Source organism: Sphaerodactylus townsendi, linkage group LG10, assembly GCF_021028975.2.
Source record: "Sphaerodactylus townsendi isolate TG3544 linkage group LG10, MPM_Stown_v2.3, whole genome shotgun sequence".
Taxonomy (NCBI): Eukaryota; Metazoa; Chordata; class Lepidosauria; order Squamata; family Sphaerodactylidae; genus Sphaerodactylus; species Sphaerodactylus townsendi.
Genome location: NC_059434.1, coordinates 50,143,859 through 50,164,115, shown reverse-complemented (window position 1 = coordinate 50,164,115; position 20,257 = coordinate 50,143,859). Strand labels below are relative to the sequence as shown.

Below are 20,257 nucleotides of genomic sequence, written 5' to 3'. Positions count from 1 at the left end.
TGTAGCTCCAATGGGTCGGGGTGTGCGCGACCCACCGGGCGCACACCCCTGTGGGGGCGTGGTGAGGGCGTTCTGGAAGCGTAGCATTCTGGGGCAGGACAGGGGCGTTCTGGGGCAGGAAGGGGGTGGAGAACGCACCAATTGGCCATGCTGGCAGGGGCTGATGGGAATTGTAGTCCATAACATCTGGAGTGCCAAAGGTTCACCACCACTTGTCTGGGGTGTATTCTGAAAATGATTTATGAACATTTTAAGCTTCAAAACATGCATCAATTGAACTTATAGCCCATCTTTCTTCATGTTGCTGAACAATGTGGCCTTAAAAATAATATTCTAGACTGCCATCCACTTTAGTAAAAAGACAAATCTTTCCATTTACAAGAAGATGAAACAGCCTATATGTTATCACTGAAGAACAAATTGAGATGAAGCCTGGACAATTTAATGTGTGTTGTTGATGTACAACAAAACTTCATGCCACAATAAATCAGTCAGTTTTCAAAATGCCACAGTGTTTTCCTTTCTATGAACTCTATTTTACAAAAGAGAACTAAACAACAAGGCATCAAATACCTGCAATCATTATGAACTACCCTCACTCAACCTGGAGCAACTCTCACCAGCAACAAGGAACCAGACAACATATATTTTTGTGTTATATGCCATTAAATCGCTTCAAACTTATGATGACCCTATGAATTAATGACTTTCTAAACATCCTATCATTAAGAGTACTTCACATACTGCTTTCCACAGCCCCAGTGCCTGACCATCTTCTGATTGCCTTTTAAAAACTGATTCCCATAGATAAACATTTTGTAGTTAGTGGCTTACTGATTAGCTTGTTTCAACTGCTGCTTCTCTCCGGGTTCATTAATGCCAGGCAAATTGTCCAGATCTAAATCAAATGAGGTATGGGTATTTTTAGGCCCCTGGCACACCTGCAGAATAATGCACTTTCGCACCGGCCCCTTCTGCACTACAGAATAATGCATTTTTAATCCACTTTCAATGCACTTTGCGGCAGGATTTTACTGTGCGGAATAGCAAAATCCACTTGCAAACAATTGTGAAAGTGGATTGAAAGTGCATTATTCTGAATGTGCAGAAGGGGCCTTACATTGCTTCATGGAAACTCTAACAAACATACCCTGCATCTGCCAAAAATTTGTGCCAACTTGCTTGACTAATTAAAGAGGCGTCTTGGGCTGTGTGGCTTGTTTTTTCCAAGGATTCTTGTCCTACCATGCCCACATGACTTAGCATTTGTTACCAGGATCCCAATTTAGATTAGTCACACATGGATATTTTTAAAATGCCTATTGGGAATTGTAATTATTGGGAGTTGTAATTATTGCCACATAATAACGATGTAACTTATGTCTGTGTTACGATGAAGAACAGCTCTGATAGGCTGGCTTCATGACTCTGTAGCATATGAGGCACTAATGCAGAAAAGGTGGTAAATGTGGCTACTATACATACATAAAGTTGTTCAAGATAGCATTCAGTTCAAACTTAGTTCAGAAATTTGTCCAGTAATCACTGTCAGTCTTGGCCTCTGTGAGTCCTTCCTCCATCAGGGAATGTGGCAAAAGGGAGGGTGGGACTCTTTCCATTTCCCCTATCACTTTAGATTTCTATTTTGATTTTCAGAATCCATGGTTTAGAAGGCTTGACAGTAGCCTTCGTCTGGGGGCTGCTGGGCTTCCTCCCCGCATGGAGGCCGCCCGGCTGGCTCGAGGATCAGGCGAGGACTCCTGTGCTGCAGTGGTGGGATTACCGATTTGGCGAACTAGCCGAAAATTTAGCTACTGGTTCTACCAACCCGGTCCAAACAGGCTGAATCTCACCTCTGGCTAGATCCCTCCTCCAGACTGTCCTAATGCTTGTCCAACTCTCTTCTCAATGAAGTAAGAAACTTTTAAAAAGCTATGCTTACATTTATTTCAAAACGTTTTAAAATTTAAACCTAGCTCAACTTTGCATGTTTAGAAGAACTGGTTTTTTCCCAGCTTTTTCTCTCCTGTAAGGAGTCTTAAAGCAGTTTACAAACCCCTTCCCCTCCCCACAACAGATCCCTTGTGAGGTAAGGGGGAGCTGAGAGAGTTCTGAGAGAAATGTGATTAGTCTAGGGTCCAGCAGGCCGTATATGGAGAAGTGGGGAATCCAACCCAGTTCACCAGATTAGAGTCTGCCACTCTTAGGCACTACACCATGGTGTCAAAAGTGGTTTTCTGTGATCTGTAGATTGATTACCACTGTCATAGATTTTTTTAATTCAGGTTAATGGTCTTTTAAATCCTACATCCTCTGGAGCATGTATCATTTAACTGCTTGTTTCAAATCAGTTTATTAAAGCAAGTTTTATTTTAGATGCTGAAACAGTTTACTCGCAACAACATATTGACTACTATACCTATATATTTATATCTACCTATATAAACACACATAAACCTATATATACCTATATACTCACATATTTAAAAGGTATGCATAACAACACATATTTTTATAAATACTTAAAAAAACTAATATGTTATGACATAGCAGTTTCTCAGATGAATGGAGAAAGCTATTTTCTTTTTTGAATTTCAGTTCAGTTAACTTACAGGGAGCAGCTGCCACTTTTTAATCTATTCACATTATATTCTTCGTGAAGGCTCTGTCATTTCTTTCCACAACTCTGAGAGGTACTTCCATTGTAAAACAGAACATTTAAATTGTAAAATCTAGACCAGGAAAATGCAAAGTGGCCTCCACGCATATTTGAGGTACTAAATAAACATGTACATGCAGAAAATAAAGTTGTCACTGCCACCAGGAAATAATTTTCTTCATTTAATGCCAAATGGTATTTGAACTCTCTCTGCTTGGACTCCCAGTTCATGTAAAATGCTAATTCATTTTGGATGATTTGTCTCTCTCTAAGGAAAACCTTGACAAGAGGAAAGAAACATTGAACCACCTTGGTAGGGGTAGTGTGCAAATACTTTAATAAACCAACTAGACATTTCTTTTTGGAGAATTTTCCTCACACTATTTTTTCATTTTTATTCAATAATGATGGGGGGGGGGGGTATCAGCATTACTGTCATTTATTTAGAAAATTCTACAGTGGTTGAAAGAAAACAAAAAAAAAATCTTGTGATACCTTAAAGACATTGTGGTGTATTCCACAGAAGCTTAAGTGTCATGTTTCTGATGCAGTGGTCTCTAGCCTACAAAAGGATATGCTACAATATGTCCAATTGTCTTTAAGATGCCACAAGGCTCTTAGTTTCTATTAGGAAAATTCAAAGATCATAAACATTAGAACTTTAAAGTTTGTGAAAATGATGATTATAGACTGTCATGAGCAAAAATCAGTCCAATACAATTCCTGCCTTGCTTTGCATTTTTTATTCTTTAACATGACTGAGCATGACATACCATTGGTGATTATTTTTGCCCAACTTTTTAAGTAAAATATATCAAGGTTATCGAAAACCTAATAACTACTAATAAATATGTAGTGTGCATTTGGCTGAACGTGTATGACTATTATAATTATTGATATACCAACAGTAACAGCCACAAAGCAATAGAAGCAAATTATTTTGATGGCATGCTATTACTGAGAAAGATTTGGGACTGGCAGGCCAATCTGCCTGGAACTAATGATAAAACTTTGTTAATTACTATCACTTTTGGTGCTAATTTTAATGAGGATTATCTGTTCCCAATAAGATTCACAAATAATTCTTATGTGGGTAATTGCAGTTATCTTCATGACAACAAGAGTCTGTGCTTTTGAGTTTTAATCATATTTCTCAGACTTAATTCAGTCAATTAAAGCATCTTACTAAATGAATTCCTTTATAAAAATCATCAGCACAATTAAAAGAGATGCACACAGAGTTTTGAGTAAGCAGGGCTTCTCTATTCACTACAGCATTTGGGGGATATGATGCACATAGAAGGCCCACTCAGCCAGTCCTTTGTGTGCATGAATAGAGCTTCTACTTTAAAATCACTGGATTAAGGCCAACAGAAATAAAATTTGCTTTTCACATCTGAAAAGCAAGTAGTAGTGAAATATTTTAATCGGATTTAATCAGTTGTACCGCTGGTGAAAAAGAAGGGGTGGGAGAAGAAAACCCCTTTGATTACCAAAAACATCTCTTCTGGAGATCATGGAAAAGTCATGTAGGATGGAGGCTACTGAAAGGACAGGAATTAAGTGAGACTTAGGCACCTTCTGCACATGCAGAATAATGCACTTTCAATCCACTTTCAATCCACTTTGCAGTTGGATGTTATTGTGAGGAATAGCAAAATCCACTTGCAAACAATTGTGAAAGTGGATTGAAAGTGCATTATTCCACCTGTGTGGTGGAAGGGCCCTGAGTGAAAAAGATATCTAGATTTATTTATTAATATATTAGAACATTTATATTTTTCCTTTCTTCCTCGTTCAAGGAGGCTTGTAATAACAGTTAAAAACATTTTCAATTTAAAAGCAATAATAAACTAACGAACACCAAACCTCTCACCCTTCCTCCCTTTAAAAGACACCTGTCAATTCAGACTCCCTCAAAAGCCCTGGCAAACAGGCAGGACTTGCGGTGCCTATTGAAGATCTCCAAGGAGGGCTCCCTTCACTTCTTCAGGAAGCCCTTGCACAGAGCTGGAACCACAATGGAAAAGGCCCAAGTTCTGGTCAATGTCAGATGGATGACTCTGTGTGGTGGGATAGCCAACAGATGGTTTCCTGATGGCCATAGCTGGTATATAACAACGTAAGGAAAGAGATGGTCCTTCAAACATATGTGTCACAGGTTGTGAAGCTTCAAAAGTCATAGGCAGCACCTGGAATTGGACAGCCAATGTAGTGATTTCAAAATGGGCAACCCATATTTCTAGCAGGTAGTCTCTGGCAATCTGAGGCTGCCACATTCTGGACCAGTAGAAGTCTCTGGGTTGTCTTTGGGGGTAGTCTCATATATAGCCCATTGCAGTCATCTAACCATGAAGTTATAGAAGCATGCATCAGTGTGGCCAGATTGGCTGAGTCTAAGTAACACAGAGCTGGCAAATCAGATGCAGCTGATAGAAGGCACTACTGGCCACTGTGCCAAACTGCTTTTCAAACAGCAAGTCAGAGCCCATGAACAGCCCAAGTTTTTAACGTAAAAAAGCCATTTAGGATTCAGTCCCCAAATGTCAGCCTTTCCAACCAGCATTATCTCTATCTTGTCTAAATTCAGCTTCAGTGTGTTTTGTCTAAGCTACCTGACCAGTCTCAAAGCACCAGTTTAGAACCAAAGTAGATGCATATGGAGGTTACGTTAATGAAATACAGAGCTGGGAATCATCTTCATACTGATGATACCCCACACCAAAGCTCAAGACAGTCTCATTCTGGGGTTCCGGGTATATATTAAAGAGTCTGGATGAGAGAACACTTTGACACTCCAAAAGATAAATTCTACTCAGTTGAATGCAGTATCTCCAGGAGAGTCTCTGCATTCTGTCATACAGAAAACAGTGAAACTACCAATAGGCTATCCCATAATGATGGTGGTGGAGCAAAATGCAGCCAAGTTGCCATGTTGATAGAGAATTGACAGAATGTGGACAGAGCAGAGCAGGTTGTTGCCTTACAGATATCCTGGAGATCAACCCTCACAAGGAAAGCAGCTGAAGAGGCTTGAGCCCTGGTGAAATGTGCCTGAACTTGAAATGAACAGTCCACTTTAGCATTGCTATATGCCAATCTAATATCAGAAACTACCTACCTAGAAGAAGAAGAGGAGTTTTGATTTTCCTCTCCCAACAACAGACACTTGTAAGGTAGGTGGGGCTGAGAGAGTTCTGAGAGACTAAGACAAACTCCAAACAGGAAGAGGGAGCTCAAACACAGGTTATAGTCAAACCTCTCAAAAATCTCTTGGAATCAAGAGCTCAAAACGCAGTGCAAGAATTAACAGGAACAAGGAATGTAGAGGTGGCAGCCAGATGTACTTTAATAGAACTAGTGTCTAGATCCGTGGTGGCGAACCTTTGGCACTCCAGATGTTATGGACTACAATTCCCATCAGCCCCTGCCAGCATGACCAATTGGCCATGGTGGCAGGGGCTGATGGGAATTGTAGTCCATAACATCTGGAGTGCCAAAGGTTCGCCACCACTGGTCTAGATCATTCACATTTAACCAAAACAAATAATGAAAAATGTGATGTAAGGAACAAGTGTTATGATGTAGATCTCCGGACTGCACTTATTGGACAAAATGTGTCTACTTAGCAATATAAAACTTGCAGGTTGAAAGTTTGAGTGACCTCTATCTACCTACCTGGACCTAAGACTATGGATATTAGCCTTGGTTTTAGGTATAGGGAAGGAATATCGTGGTGAAGTAGGGATCATCACATAACTGTTTAGGTGGTAAATTGCACTGCCCTCAGCTCAAAACAGAGGAAAGATCTCCAAGTATTTTGAAGGTTCTAGAAGCTTTCTAATCAGTTCTCCACAGCTGGCACACACTACACAATCCCCATGAGGGGCTGCACTGAAGACACTACAAGGAACCTTCACTTCCCTTTGTCTGTAAATGTACATAATAGAGGTCTACTACGTGTGAAAATGAAACTGATTATCATATTAATAAAAACACCATATACCTACTTGAACATTATTCTTCCTAGTCCTTCTCTAAGCAGAACAATGGCTAAGGGTTTGTGTCCAGAAACATAGGAAAACTAATACAAATACATATTAGCAGCAATTTCGTTTAAATAGAAAGGAACCCAGCAATATAGCCTACGATTTCTGATAATGTACTTACTTTCGCCTTTCTGACTCAAACTTATTTAGTAGTTTCTGAAGACCACCATTTTTGAATCCCTGAAAGTGTGCTGCAGGGGCTCCGACAGTAATGACATCATACAAAACATCTGCAATAGGAATAGACAGATATTGAGATTTGAATGCAAATGCACAGAAGTGCAGATTTAATATAATCTATGTAGTTCTACTATAATTTCCATATAATTTTATTTGGTTTTTACCATTCTTGATTATTTTGCATCTCTGCAAACTTGGCCTCTACACTGCTTATCCCCAATTCCAGATAATTTATGAATACATCAAATATCACCAGCGGTAACACCAGTATTTCTAGCACCATAGGGTATACTTAATTCCACTGTGTGAACTGATCATATATTCCTACTGTTTCCTGCCGTTTAACCAAATTTTAAACTATAAGCAGATGTGTCCTCTCATTTCATGACTGTTACATTTAGTCAAGAGTCTCTAGCATGTCAACAAGCCTTTTGAAAGTCTCAGTATATACTGTTTACTGGATCACTCTTATCCACATCATGTGGTAAGCGTACATAAACCTCATGGAGGGGAAGTGTATAACTCACCAGAAGGATGTCATTTTCAGACACCTCCCTAAGGTCAACATGACACTTGTTCCCATTTGGAGTCAAACAGAAGTTATTCTCAGTTGCTCATACAACATCATGGCAGCCTAAAAAACCCAAGGTATTCATTGCTTTTGTAAGTATAACCCAGTACTCTGGATTCCTCAGACAACAGGCAAACAATACAGATGCCAGAGTTGTGCTGCAATGTGCTCCAGTGACCCATCTATAAAGATAAATTTTTGCTCGCAGATTCCAGTAGTTAAATGTCTAATTGCTGTAACCTGCATTAGCATTCACTAATGTCATCATCTTTCTAGCCATAATGAATTTTAGTGCTGAAAAACTGTGGCCAGCTTGGAGAGGTCATTTAAAAAGGCATCCATAAGGGTACTCTATCTTCCTCCAGATGTAACCTATTTGTTTTCATTCAGAAAGTGCCACATTTAAATAGAATTCAAGCCTCTCCATGTAACAAACAATCTTTTTTCATTCCAGTGACAAATGTCTCTATAAGCAGAAACACTATATGAACGATAAACAGTTAATGGGCTGTATCTTAGTGGTATGGGTGGGATTTAAAATAGATCCATAGAAACCAATTTTATATTGATGCATTGTTTGCTCCTTAAAACTAATTTAAAAGCAGAAGTGAAATAATTTTATTAGTCTCAGATATGTGCCAGTGTTCATGAGTGATCATTTATTTTGGGCCCATAGCTAAAATTTAATAATATATGCCATTGGTTAAGGATTCACTGTTAATACAGGACTGGCTAATGGCCCATCTGTTTGACAAATAGGGTGAGCACCTGGGCCTGGTGAAAGGACAACACTTTCTCTCTCTGCTCTGCACTCCTGATGAGAAAGAGGGTACGTGCACATTAACAAACCAAAGACAGCCATACATTTACTAAAACTATTTGAAAACTACTCAGAAAACAATTCAAGGCAGCCATGCCCAATCTATGACTAAACACAGTCCCAAAAACCTACAAATACCTGCAATTCTCAGATCATTCTAAATAGTCTGTGCATCTCAACAGCCATTGAGGAAAATATATATATATATATTCTACAATTTGATCCCAATTCACATCAGTGATACCTAGAATCAAACATTATTTTGAAATGTGAGAAACGGGGAAGTACCATTTTTGCCACAAATGTATCAGGCTGCAATGGGAATTGCAACAATACACTTTTCACCCCTAAACTAGCTATAATCTGGTTTCTCACATTTAAAATGTAAGCTGAGGAAAGGCCCTGACTGCAGAACTAAACCCAGCCCAGTTAGTTATGCTTAACTGCTGACAAAGTTAAATTTGAATTAATATATTCTCAATTATCAAATATTGACCAACTGCACAAATAGATTATATATATATAACCTATATAACAAGCGGTCTTAAGCTGTTTCCACACGGGTGGAAAACAGTGCCCTAGGGACGGTTAAAACACCGTCCCTGGAGTGCTGTTCACGGTGCAGCAGCACCGTGCTAGGCCTGCCCAAGTGGCGCAAAGACGCTGCTTTTAAACCTTGCTCCCTGAGTGAGGTTTTTAAAAAGTGGCGTCTTCCTGCTCGTAAGGTGTGAACTGCACCGGTGTGAGGCTGCCGCTTTTGGCCCCTCCAGTATCTGCAAGGGACTTACCTTGCCTTCCTCTGCAGCTCCGGGCAGCTGGAAAGACATGTCCCTGTGACCCCTGAGAGTTGGAGGGCAGCTTGGGCGTGTCTTTCCAGCTGCCTGGAGCTGCAGAGGAAGGCAAGGTAAGTCCCCCGCAGACACCCTGGGCAGCTCAGTGTGGAGCCACCCCTGTGGGCAGTGGCGGTGTCAGGACTGGCTGCAATGGCCCCGATGCTCCACTGGCTTCATTTATGCCAGTGGGAAGCCGCTGCCTCTGATCCATGGGGTAACATCACATCATGTTTACATGGTGGTCTGCCATTATCCTTCCTAGTCATTTACACTTTACCTTAACAAACTGGGTACTAATTTTTTACTGATCTTGGAAGAATGAAAGGCTGGTTCAACCTTGAGCCGGCTACCTGAAACCGACTCCCATTGGAATTGAACTCATGAGCTACAGGGCATTTAGATACATTTAATTAAGCACAAATCATCTTGCTCAGGTAGCAACATTCTACTTCTGGCCCCTTAAATAGCAGAATCACATGAACATGAAATTCTGCAGATAATAAGAATTCAAACAGGCCTCATGACAGGTCTGCAACACACTGCAAAGCAACAAAGCAAATATAGAAAACATATATATACCTTTTAACTGAGGACTGTGAACATACATTCTCTGCAAATGTAGATTGACTGGAACAAATTCCAGTGTCTTTTCCCCTTTACTGCAGCTTGATTTGAAAGAAGAGCCTGAAAAGCAAAAGTCTGACAAATCACTGTCTGACGTGCCCTTCAGATGTTCTGTTTCTCTTGCAATGCCACAGTAACGCTGAAATGTTGAAAAAGTAAAGGTAGCCACACTGGGTCATTATTGATTCATGGGGTACATCACATCACAATGTTTACTAGGCAGACTATGTTTACAGAGTGGTTTACCATTGCCTTCCCCAGTCATCCACACTTCACCCCAGAAAGCTGGGCACTCATTTTATTGGCCTCAGAAGGATGGAAAGCTGAGTCAACTTTGAGCTGACTAACTGAAATCGAACTCATTGGGATCAAACTCAGGTCATGAGTAGAGCTCTGATTGCAGTACTACAGCTTACTACTCTGTGTCTGGGGCTTTTACTTAAATGTTACCAGCATTAAAATGAATATCTTGAGTGTATTAAGAAAAAAATCTTGGTTTCCCAACTGTGTCTCAGCATGGATCACTATAGCAGTTGACAAAATAGCTTTTAATTTACAGAACAAACTAATGCTTAGGTTCGTTTTCTCTGCTCCCCTGCTTCGTGATAGATATTCCTGCTGCTTAGAAACAGTTCATAGCATATTTGAAATAATGGTGCCATGAAAGTATATGTGCTAAAAACCATTCTAGATCATGGAACTGGTGTGCAACTCAGCAGCAGCTCAGATTCCTTAAAATTACAATACAGAAAGCACTTCTGCAAGTAACCTCTGTATAGCCTGCTATATACAATGACCACAGAGATGTACTCTGCAGCAGCTACAGAGACTGGGAAGGTGTGGCCATTATAGATTCTTGGTAGGTGTTACATAATAATATATATGACTGTTAACACCTGATCACTTCCATGCTTTTTACAAATTGCTTTTTAGCAAAGAAGTGTTCTGTCCCAGGAATTTTATATTCTGCAAAGCAGACCTCAGGATGTGAAAACAGGAAAGGAGCTGTGATAGGGAATGAATAGGAGAACAATGGCACTAAGAACACGGAATGGCTACCATCTACGTGTATGGGCACTTGAAAAACGTGTATTGACCCAAAATATATTATCACCTTATTGTTATTATACATATATACTTACCACTGAATAATACTTATAATTACTAGACTATTAGTTGGCTGTTATGGTGATCAGGGATCAGATTTAAATCAAAGACTACCTTCACCAAGTTCCATTGTTCAGGGATCAGATTTAAATCAAAGACTACCTTCACCAAGTTCCATTGTTCCTTCATTGAACCTAACTGGACACCCCTAGCTGTTCTGTTAATATATATCCTTGAAGGAAAGGTGAGATTTGACAGCAATGGCAAATGCATATATAAAGAAATGTATGGGAGTTACTGCTGGCATCAAATGTGTATCTTCTGAGCAGATACACTGGAGAATACAGTCAACTGACGGTCTGTGCCCTTCCTGCAAATAGGAAAGCCATGATAATGATCCAAGTTGATATCTTTACTATTTCTATATTTCTTTTGGGAAGTTGAAGGTAGAATGCAGTCACTTGCATACAAAGAAAATCATGCCAGTAGAAGGCTGAGTAGGGATCTGAATAATGCTCTTTTATATCTGCATCCAGTAAGCTTCTTATTTATGCTCGATTGTTATCTAGTCTTGTTTACAGAGAAAAAAGAGTAATTATACAACTCCAAAGGAAGGTTATATATATATGTCTACACATAAGGGAAACAAGCAAATATTGTTCGCATTATTTCTGGAGCATTATAAATGACAATTCTGTGAAATAAGGGTTGTCAAGAAACTAATACTTTTGTACAATTGCTTCATAGTTGAATAATGCTATTTATTCTCATGTTACAAAAAAGAGAGAATTATATTTATGCATACACATTCAAGTTGAACCAGGTGTAGGCAATTTAAAAGGAGCCATGAATGATCCATAACTGGGTTAGCAATATCTGTTTAGTCTAGCTCAGACTCAGTGTTTTCCAGATCAGCCTAGGGTCCATATTCCCATCAGCCCCTACCAGCATGGCCAATTGGCCATGGCCAATTGGCCATGCTGACAGAGGCTGATGGGAATTGTAGTTCCTGAACATCTGGAGAGCCGCAGGTTCCCTACCCCTGGTCTAGCTCATGCAATGTTCCCCCACACAAAGAGAGAACATCTGAAGGCCATACCCAGGAAGTGTTTCAGATTCTGGCAGATAATAATGATTGGCCCTGTACTGACACATAGTTACAATGTGTCAGAACAGGCACATAGTTACAATGAAATGACAATTCAACTTACATGGCAAGACTAAAAAACAAGCAAATTTATTACTTTGTTTAGTGAGAACATATTTTGTTTAGTGAGAACATATTTTGTTTAGTGAGAATATATTCATACCTGTGTACTTCCCTAGTTCGGCAAGCATGTCTTGATACAGAGTCAACATTTGATCACAGTGGGAAATAACACTTTTACGCATATTGTCCCAATGTGGAGAAAGTTCACCAAGTTCTTTAAGATCCTGATTCCTAAAGTGGAAAAAATACACTAATCAACAGCCATTTTTTTAAAAAAAGCACTGTTTTGTGATCTTTATTTACCCACAAACTACCACCACCTTGTAAGGTTGATCAGTATCGTATCTACCTTTTCACTGACGTTAATTACAATTCAATATTTGTGTGATTTCTATCAATAGGGTGACCCACACCAAACTGGAGCCCAACATAACTATTATATAATGTTAAGAAAGCCAATCACAGATTTTCCACACAACATCTTTTCACTCATATCTCCCAGTGCAGGAACGACTCTCGGACCACTGAAAGTCTTAAAATTAAGGCATGAGCAAAGGTTACCTGGGTGAGCTGATGTCTTTTTAAGGAAACAAGTTGGCTCTCTCTCCATAGCCTACCATTTACCCACTGCACTGGAGTACATTTCATGTATTATAGACTTTAAAGGTATTTTGGAAACTACAGATGATTCTGAATGTGGCAGCAATCTTCTCTTAGGATGACTGCTTGCTGATAATCAGAGATGGTTAGTTATAGCTTCACTATTATATCAAGGGATATTTTTCCCAAAATGTCTGGACTTTTGGATACCACCCCCATTTAAGATTGTGGAATTTTCTCCTCATGGAATTTATAAGAACTTCTCTACAGACATTTTTACATATGTTAAGATATTTCTGGTCTGCCATGTCTTCATATTGCTCAGTGTGAAAAACATCCTGCAGTTGAGGATTAGGATTACATTTTTACCACATTCAAAATATTTTTACATTTATTATATATTGTTATTTTATATTATAAACATTTATAATATTTTATCCTGCAACTAAATGAATAGAAGGTTGCTCTGTACTCCTATGATAAGTAATATCACCATGATCAGATCAGTCTGGATATTATAGGCATTAGCAAACATTTTATTACAATTTCTAAGAACATTTTATGACCATTTCAAAAAACACATTACTCTATTTCTCCTCACCAGAGGCAATTCACAAAAAATGTGTCAGGAATTATTAATGTAACCCTTTCAGCTTAACCCATCAATACAAAAGGCTAGAATGTAATGCTACTAATGGTCACTGACTTATTGCTGTGTATTCAGATCTGGACTGACACAAACTTTTATTTAAAGGTGCAAAAAGGGGTATAGAAACTAGGGGTACTGGCTAACACAATAATACGCTCAGTAATTTCAAAATCAGCATGTAGGAAGAACAAAATCAGTTCCTTGCAAATTCCAGAAGACGCTCTTTTTTTATCTAATTGCACGTGGAAAATGTCCCAGCAGAATGACCTGTCAAGATGGGATCTTCACAGAAATCTATCTTCTTTTAAAGGTTCTGGGGACCAGATTTTCTACATACCAGCAGAAATTCTATAAACAATGAGGACAAAGCTGGAAATTCCTACCTAATATCTAGCATATTACAATTGTAATTACTTTAGTGAAACTTAATGACAAGTAACTCTACATTCAAGATCCGATATGATATGATACAAATTGGATTAAAAAATAAAAAAATATTCTCCTGCAGTAATCCTAAGAGTTCTTACCAAGGACGTAGGTAAGGGGGGGTTCTTGGGTTCAAACCCCCCCATTGCAAGTCCGAAGCTCTGCCCCCCGTTTGTATGTTTTTTGTATTTTTTAGTGTCTTTGGGTTTTTGGCCTGCAGGGGGTGCAGTTTTTAGGCTAGCAATACCAAAATTTCAGGGAGTTGTTGGGAGACTCTCCTGATGATACTACCCAGGTTTGGTGAGGTTTGGTTCAGGGGGTCCAAAGCTATGGACTCCCAAAGGGGGTGCCCCATCCCCCACTGTTTCCAGTGGGAACGAATAGAAGATGGGGCTACACATTTGAGGGTCCATAACTTTGGACCCCACAAACCAAACTTCACCAAACCTGGGAGGTATCATCAGGATAGTCTCCTAATGATACCATCCAGGTTTTGTGAAGTTTGGTCCAAAGCTATGGACTCCCAAAGGGGGTTCCTTTGTTTCCAATGGGAGCTAATAGAAGACACATTTGAGGGTCCATAACTTTGGACCCCCTGAACCAAACTTCACCAAACCTGGGTGGTATCATTAGGAGAGCCTCCTAAAGATACCCTGAAAGTTTGGTGCTGCTAGCTTAACAATTGCAACCCCCAAATTTCCCCAGATTTTCGTTTTAAATCCCCCCCTTTGGCATGGATTTAAAGGGAGAATATGAGATGCCCAGTTTAGACATTGAAAGTGATGGTGTTTCAGGGTGGGGGATAATCCACCCCCAAACACCATCACTTTCAATGTTGTTTTAACTGGGGACCCCAGATTCTCCCTTTAAGGTGGATTTAAAAGGAGAATTTGGGCTCTCTAGTTTAAACACCATTGAAAGTGATGCTGTTTGGGGGTGGATTCTAGCATCACAGTGGCCACCCATGGGGGGGCGGTGGCGCAAAACTCAGATTTTGCACCGGGCTCCATTTTGCCTAGCTATGCCTCTGCCCAGAGGGGAGGGCAGAAGGGGCTGCCAGCTGCTGGCTGGGAGCCCAGCTGGTGTGGATGGGGAAGGCGGGGCAGGGAAGTCTGCCATTCTTGGCCTCGAAGAGCTGCCTTTATAAGAACTGAGGCTGGGGCAGGCCTTTGGGAGGCGTGGCCACACCCCCAGGGACGGGTGGGGGCATGGCTCCACCCCCTGAACCCCCCATAAAAAAATCTATACCTACGTCCCTGGTTCCTACTTTAAAGAAAACCCCACTAGATTCTGAGGAATTACATCAAAATCAATAGATTTTTACAGGAGGTAAATAAATAAATAACAAGAGACAGATTCCAGTTTATTCCTCTTCTTAAACCCTCCATTTAATAAGCCCCAGTTAGCATCTTTTTACACAATTTAATACGCACTCAGGTATAGTGGGTTTTTACACACTTTGAATGGAAGGAATTAACAAAACAGATCTTCTCCATTTCACCTGCAGTCTTCTGCACCCTCTAACAGAGGGTATGGGGCTATAGCTTGAGGGGAAATTAGTAAAAAGCCATTTCCACTTGCATAAGCCCTTCAGTGAATGAAAGAGGCAAGACGATATCCATTGCTCCCTTACTCTTTCTGAGATTCTGCCTACCTGCTGGATCAGATTTTCTAGGAGCAGACAGGATTGCAAGTACTACTGCGGGGAAAGTGGGATGTTTCATTACCTCCTTTTATTTATTATTCAAATGATCCAACCCATAATGATTAATGTGTTTAACAGCTCCATAATGAAATTCTGTTGGATTCTTATACCATACTATATCTGCAATTGGTAGAGCACTTCTGCTTGCACAACAAGATACACATTTCCTTTGATTTCTCCTTCCCAGTGCCTACAGTCCATAAAGCTAATCTCAGAAGTGGTGGTGGTGGTGGTGGGGGGGGGGGGTTGCAGCAAAAATAATAGGCAAGAAAGATCCAGTTTGCTAGCAGATGGCTCACTGAATCCAATCCAATGCTTGCCAAAATTATAGTACAATTTAGAGTTGCCAGCTCTGGGTTGGGAAATACCCTGTCTCTCCAAAATAAGACATACCCTGAGAATAAGACGTAGTAGAGGTTTTGCTGAAGTGCTAAATATAAAACATCCCCCGAAAGTAAGACGTAGCAAAGTTTTTGTTTGGAAGCATGCCCGTCGAACAGAACACCAGAGCATGCAGCTGTGGAGCGGAAAATAAGACATCCCCTGAAAATAGCGCATCTTTGGACGCAAAAATTAATATAAGACACTGTCTTATTTTCGGAGAAACACGGTAACTGGAGATTTTGGGGATAGACACTGAAGAAGGTGGGATTTGATGAGAGAAGGGACTTCAATGCCATAAAGTCCACCTTCTCAAGCAGCCACTTTCTCCATATAAACTCTCTGTCACCTGGAGATCAACTGTAATAGCAGGAGGTCTCCAGGCACTATCTGGAGGCTGGCAGCCCTACTACAGTCCAAAGTATGTACACTCAGAAATAAATCCTACTGAATTTAATTAGAACTAACAGTACAATTCTGGAGTGGGGGGAAGCCACTTAGGAGCTGATGTGATCATGGCCCCAGCATAAATGCCATCTGCACCAGTTTAAGCGGCATTTATGTTGGTGTTGGGGAGCTGCATGGCAGCCGCTGACAGCTGTGGTGGCAGTGCTCCTTTGGCACAAGAGCCTATGGTGGCACCAAAGGGGATGTTCCTGGAAGGAATGGCTTTAGTCAACTTCCTTAGCCCTTTTGGCCTGGGAAAGTCCCATTTGCCGGTGCGGACTTATACCTGCGAAATCCATGGCACAGCTCATTGAACTGCACAGGCCACTTCTATGGGGAAAGGCACTGCATTGCTGTGGCCTTCCTGTCTGTGGCCCTGCAAGCCTCTTAGGAGATGGCACTGTGGCCACAGCACAACAACCCCCCCCCCCCCCACGATGGAGACTGTTAGTCTTTAATACGTGTGTTTAGGAGTGTTGCCTAAACTACCATGTTAAGGGAACTGGCACCATATCAAATTGAAATCTATCATATGCTTGTTGAATTAACTTTTAGACATCACCTCAAATGGACTGATGACATCAGTCTTTTCATATTTAAGTACAGGCTATACAGTTTTATTTATTTTGTGTTACTTTGTAACAGCTTCATAATTCTTTTGGTCAGCTTAGGTCAAAAAAGGGGCATGCTAGCATTTAATCTTGTGCTGCATCTCTATTAATTACTTAATACATTTTATTCTGTTTAAATATGCACCTGTAGCAAGACAAATTGATTTAACTATCAGAAAATCCTGTTTACAACTACTAACAGAGATAGTATCATCCAAAATAAACATTGATGATCTGTCTGGCTGCATCTATATCATTAAACTGCCCAAAGGCTTCTATTATCTTAATCTCTGCTTCACAATACTTATTCACAATAGTGAATAATGGAAATTAACTGCCTAAAGTTGACCCATGTGTAACTTTACTGAAATCAACAGAATCAGAATTTCGCAAGTGAAGATCAGTGACAACTCCGAAGTTTTTGTACCTTTGCTAGATAATTGAGCTCAATATTATAATGCATAAATTGTACAGTATCATCAGATATGTCTTACTTTCTGAGTAGCAGACTGAACTAGCGGCACCCCTGAATTTTTATCAGTGATTTCAGTCGATTTCCACTGTGTTATAACTGCAGCTTTATAGCTTACTTTTACCTTTCCAGTCTGTTTCCCTTACCTTCTCATATCCTCCTTTATGTGCAGGTTGATGAGTTCCTTGGGAATATGAAAAGAAAGAGTGCTCTCAGACATCTGTTCTCGAACACACATCCATTTGTTGTCAGAAGAGGGAAATCTATACAACTTACAGATCGGGTTTTTTAATACTGCAAAAGGGAAAAAATGATGTGACTGCTTAATTATGGTTGTTTGGAAGTTATCATAATGCTTTATTGCTTAAGTTATTTATCTTTTTTCGTTCCACCTAAAAAAACTGAAGTCTGCAAATAAATTTTACTCTACCTTCAATTTATTAGTAGTATGCCAATGAATTAAGGGCAGAGTCCTAGGTTATGCTACCCAAAGAGAAGACAATTAAATTCTACTTAGTACAGTACATGCTGGATTTATCACCTTAGCTGCAATAAGATTAAAAGCTCAGGAGTTCTGGCAGAGATTCATAGGATAAGAGAACACCTAGCTTAGAAATAAATAGCAAAATCTCAACAAACAATAGATAACATTACAATAATGTGCTATGAATGATAATATTCTCCTGCATCCACATCCAGATGAAAGTGAAAATGTGTGGTGATTGCAAAGGAACACATTTAAAGAAATCCAATACATCTTCCCATTAAGACAAATACAGAATGTATCATTAGATTAATTGATTCTTATAATCTTTAAATGAAACATTTTCTCTCTGTTCTTCTGTTCTCATGCCTATTGTTACCCTATAGGGTAATTTGTGACAGTAAGAAGCTTCTAAAAGATAGTTAGTAGCTGGGCACTATTTAGTAAAAGGTATGACTACATACTGAAAGGTTTTGCTAGTTTCAAGCCAATCAGCACTTAACTAGAAATAGTAAAGATAATCTGGAATTGATGTGTGGCGTTGGTCAGTTTTTCTATAAAGTTCACCAGTTCATTTGGAAAAGGATAATGAGATGGAATGAATCCACATTATTGGAAACAGGAAATCAATTTATCTAAGTATATTCCTCAAAGTTGAAGTACATTTAATTTGCAAACTACATAAAATTTAGAACCCTGACTATTACTACATGGCTAAGCCTAACCCATCAATTAAGACTGATTGATGTATCAATTCAAGTCATTAGATTTGAATTAGTTTTCCTGAAGCTATGTACCTGGAACCAATATCACCATACCAAGCTTCAGCAAAGTCCTTTGTTATGGTAAATGGGCTCCTTTTCAAGAGCAAGGCAACCACCACCATAAGCATCACTTCTGAATCAACCCCAAACCCAGAAGTGGTTAAAATAGGCAGAAGTGTCCTCCCTGCCTATTACCAGCAAAATCAGAAGAAAGGGAAAGTGGCAGGAAAGCACAGCTGACTATTTAACAGAAAGACAGAGGAAGAAAACCAAGATTAGAGTGGTAAAGAGGTAGCACAAGGAAAACAACAAAGAGAGAAATGCCAGCACAGTTCCTAAAACTACCCCTTAACTAGTGATGGCAGCATTATATTCTTGAGTACTTTAAAAAAAAAATTGGCTATGATATATAAGACAATAGTCTAAACAAATTTAAAATCCACTCTGTGAAAAACTTAACTGTAGATTCCAACAAAATGGTTCATATACAGATAAAGTCTGAACAAAAACAGGGCAAAAGGCTCCATAAGGACAACATTTTGCAATGTACTGTGTGAGAACTTTTACAAGAGCCCTGAATCACATTACAGGTAGCCAAATCAGTTGTTCTTGCAGGTTAGTAGCAAGCAGCTGCCATACTCTGTAGCAATTTCTCCCAAAATATTTCTACAATGACTCTAAACAATGTCTATATTCTCTGACTTGTGTTCTATTAATTCTCCAGTTCCAGTAATTTAAAATCTATCTTGGAATATTTGATCTGGGCACTCAGAGCAGTATAATTCCAATGAATTAATCATGTCTAATTTCTGAAGGCACAGCTGTTTTTGAAAGGGCATCACCAAGTGCACGTGGCAACCTATATTTTAAAATTTATTTTATTGCATTTTTACCCTGCCCATTCCTGGCCAAAGTGCTATTCAGTCCTGTGGGACACTGTATCTCATCTCTGCAAAGAATTGAAACTTATTGATTCATGAAGTATAAGGGAAACACAAGGACTGAAAATTAAATTAGCTGACACTTCAGAACTTGCTGTCTGTGAACAGGTAAACTACTTTACGAATAATAAAATGGATTTTTTCAGAAGCACATTTGACCAGAGTTGACAGTGGGCCAGAGAGACCAAATGTACAAAACACAGGAAGCAAGGCTTTTATCTAACCAGTTTTAGCTACGAGAAAGTGTTGTCTGGCTCTAGCTCCAGTATGTTTGCTTTGTGTGAACAGTTGTGTAGAATAAGGTGACAAGGAAGCATGTGTTTGAAAGCCAGAGCTCTGTTGTATGAAATAATAGACACACCTATCTTCTGGGAATAAACAGAAAAGGGGCAAGATACAGTCAAGCAGAGGGCATTTAACTTACTTTAATGTGGTCACAGAACTTCCTGGAACCTTCTCTTTCATTTAAAAATATCATATTTTCATAAAGCACATGTGGATAAATTATTTTAATATTAAGATTCCAAAATGACATATGAATACCAATAAACCCAAAATCTCTTGAGATAAAAATGGGATAGTGATGAACATTGAATTAGTCATTCATTCTTCATTCCTATTCACTCAAAGTGCTTCATAACTTACCTAGGATTTGAGCTCCATATATTAAGAGGAATATTCAAGATGAATGCCAATACCTTTCCAGCTTTAGAGATTTTATAAT

At 39.5% G+C, this 20,257-nt stretch overlaps 1 protein-coding gene across 6 annotated transcripts in view; it reads right to left on the bottom strand.

Moving 5' to 3' along the window:
* The window catches only part of INPP4B (inositol polyphosphate-4-phosphatase type II B), a 281,318-nt gene that overhangs the window by 86,485 nt on the left and 174,576 nt on the right, over positions 1–20,257 (bottom strand). For all 6 annotated transcript variants that reach the window (XM_048508966.1, XM_048508967.1, XM_048508961.1 and 3 more), the window contains 4 exons: positions 17,491–17,638; positions 12,154–12,284; positions 9,692–9,796; positions 6,830–6,938 (listed from right to left, as the gene is read on the bottom strand). In XM_048508966.1, the coding sequence (XP_048364923.1) occupies positions 6,830–6,938; positions 9,692–9,796; positions 12,154–12,284; positions 17,491–17,638 (493 nt within the window). The remainder of the gene's footprint in view (positions 1–6,829; positions 6,939–9,691; positions 9,797–12,153; positions 12,285–17,490; positions 17,639–20,257) is intronic.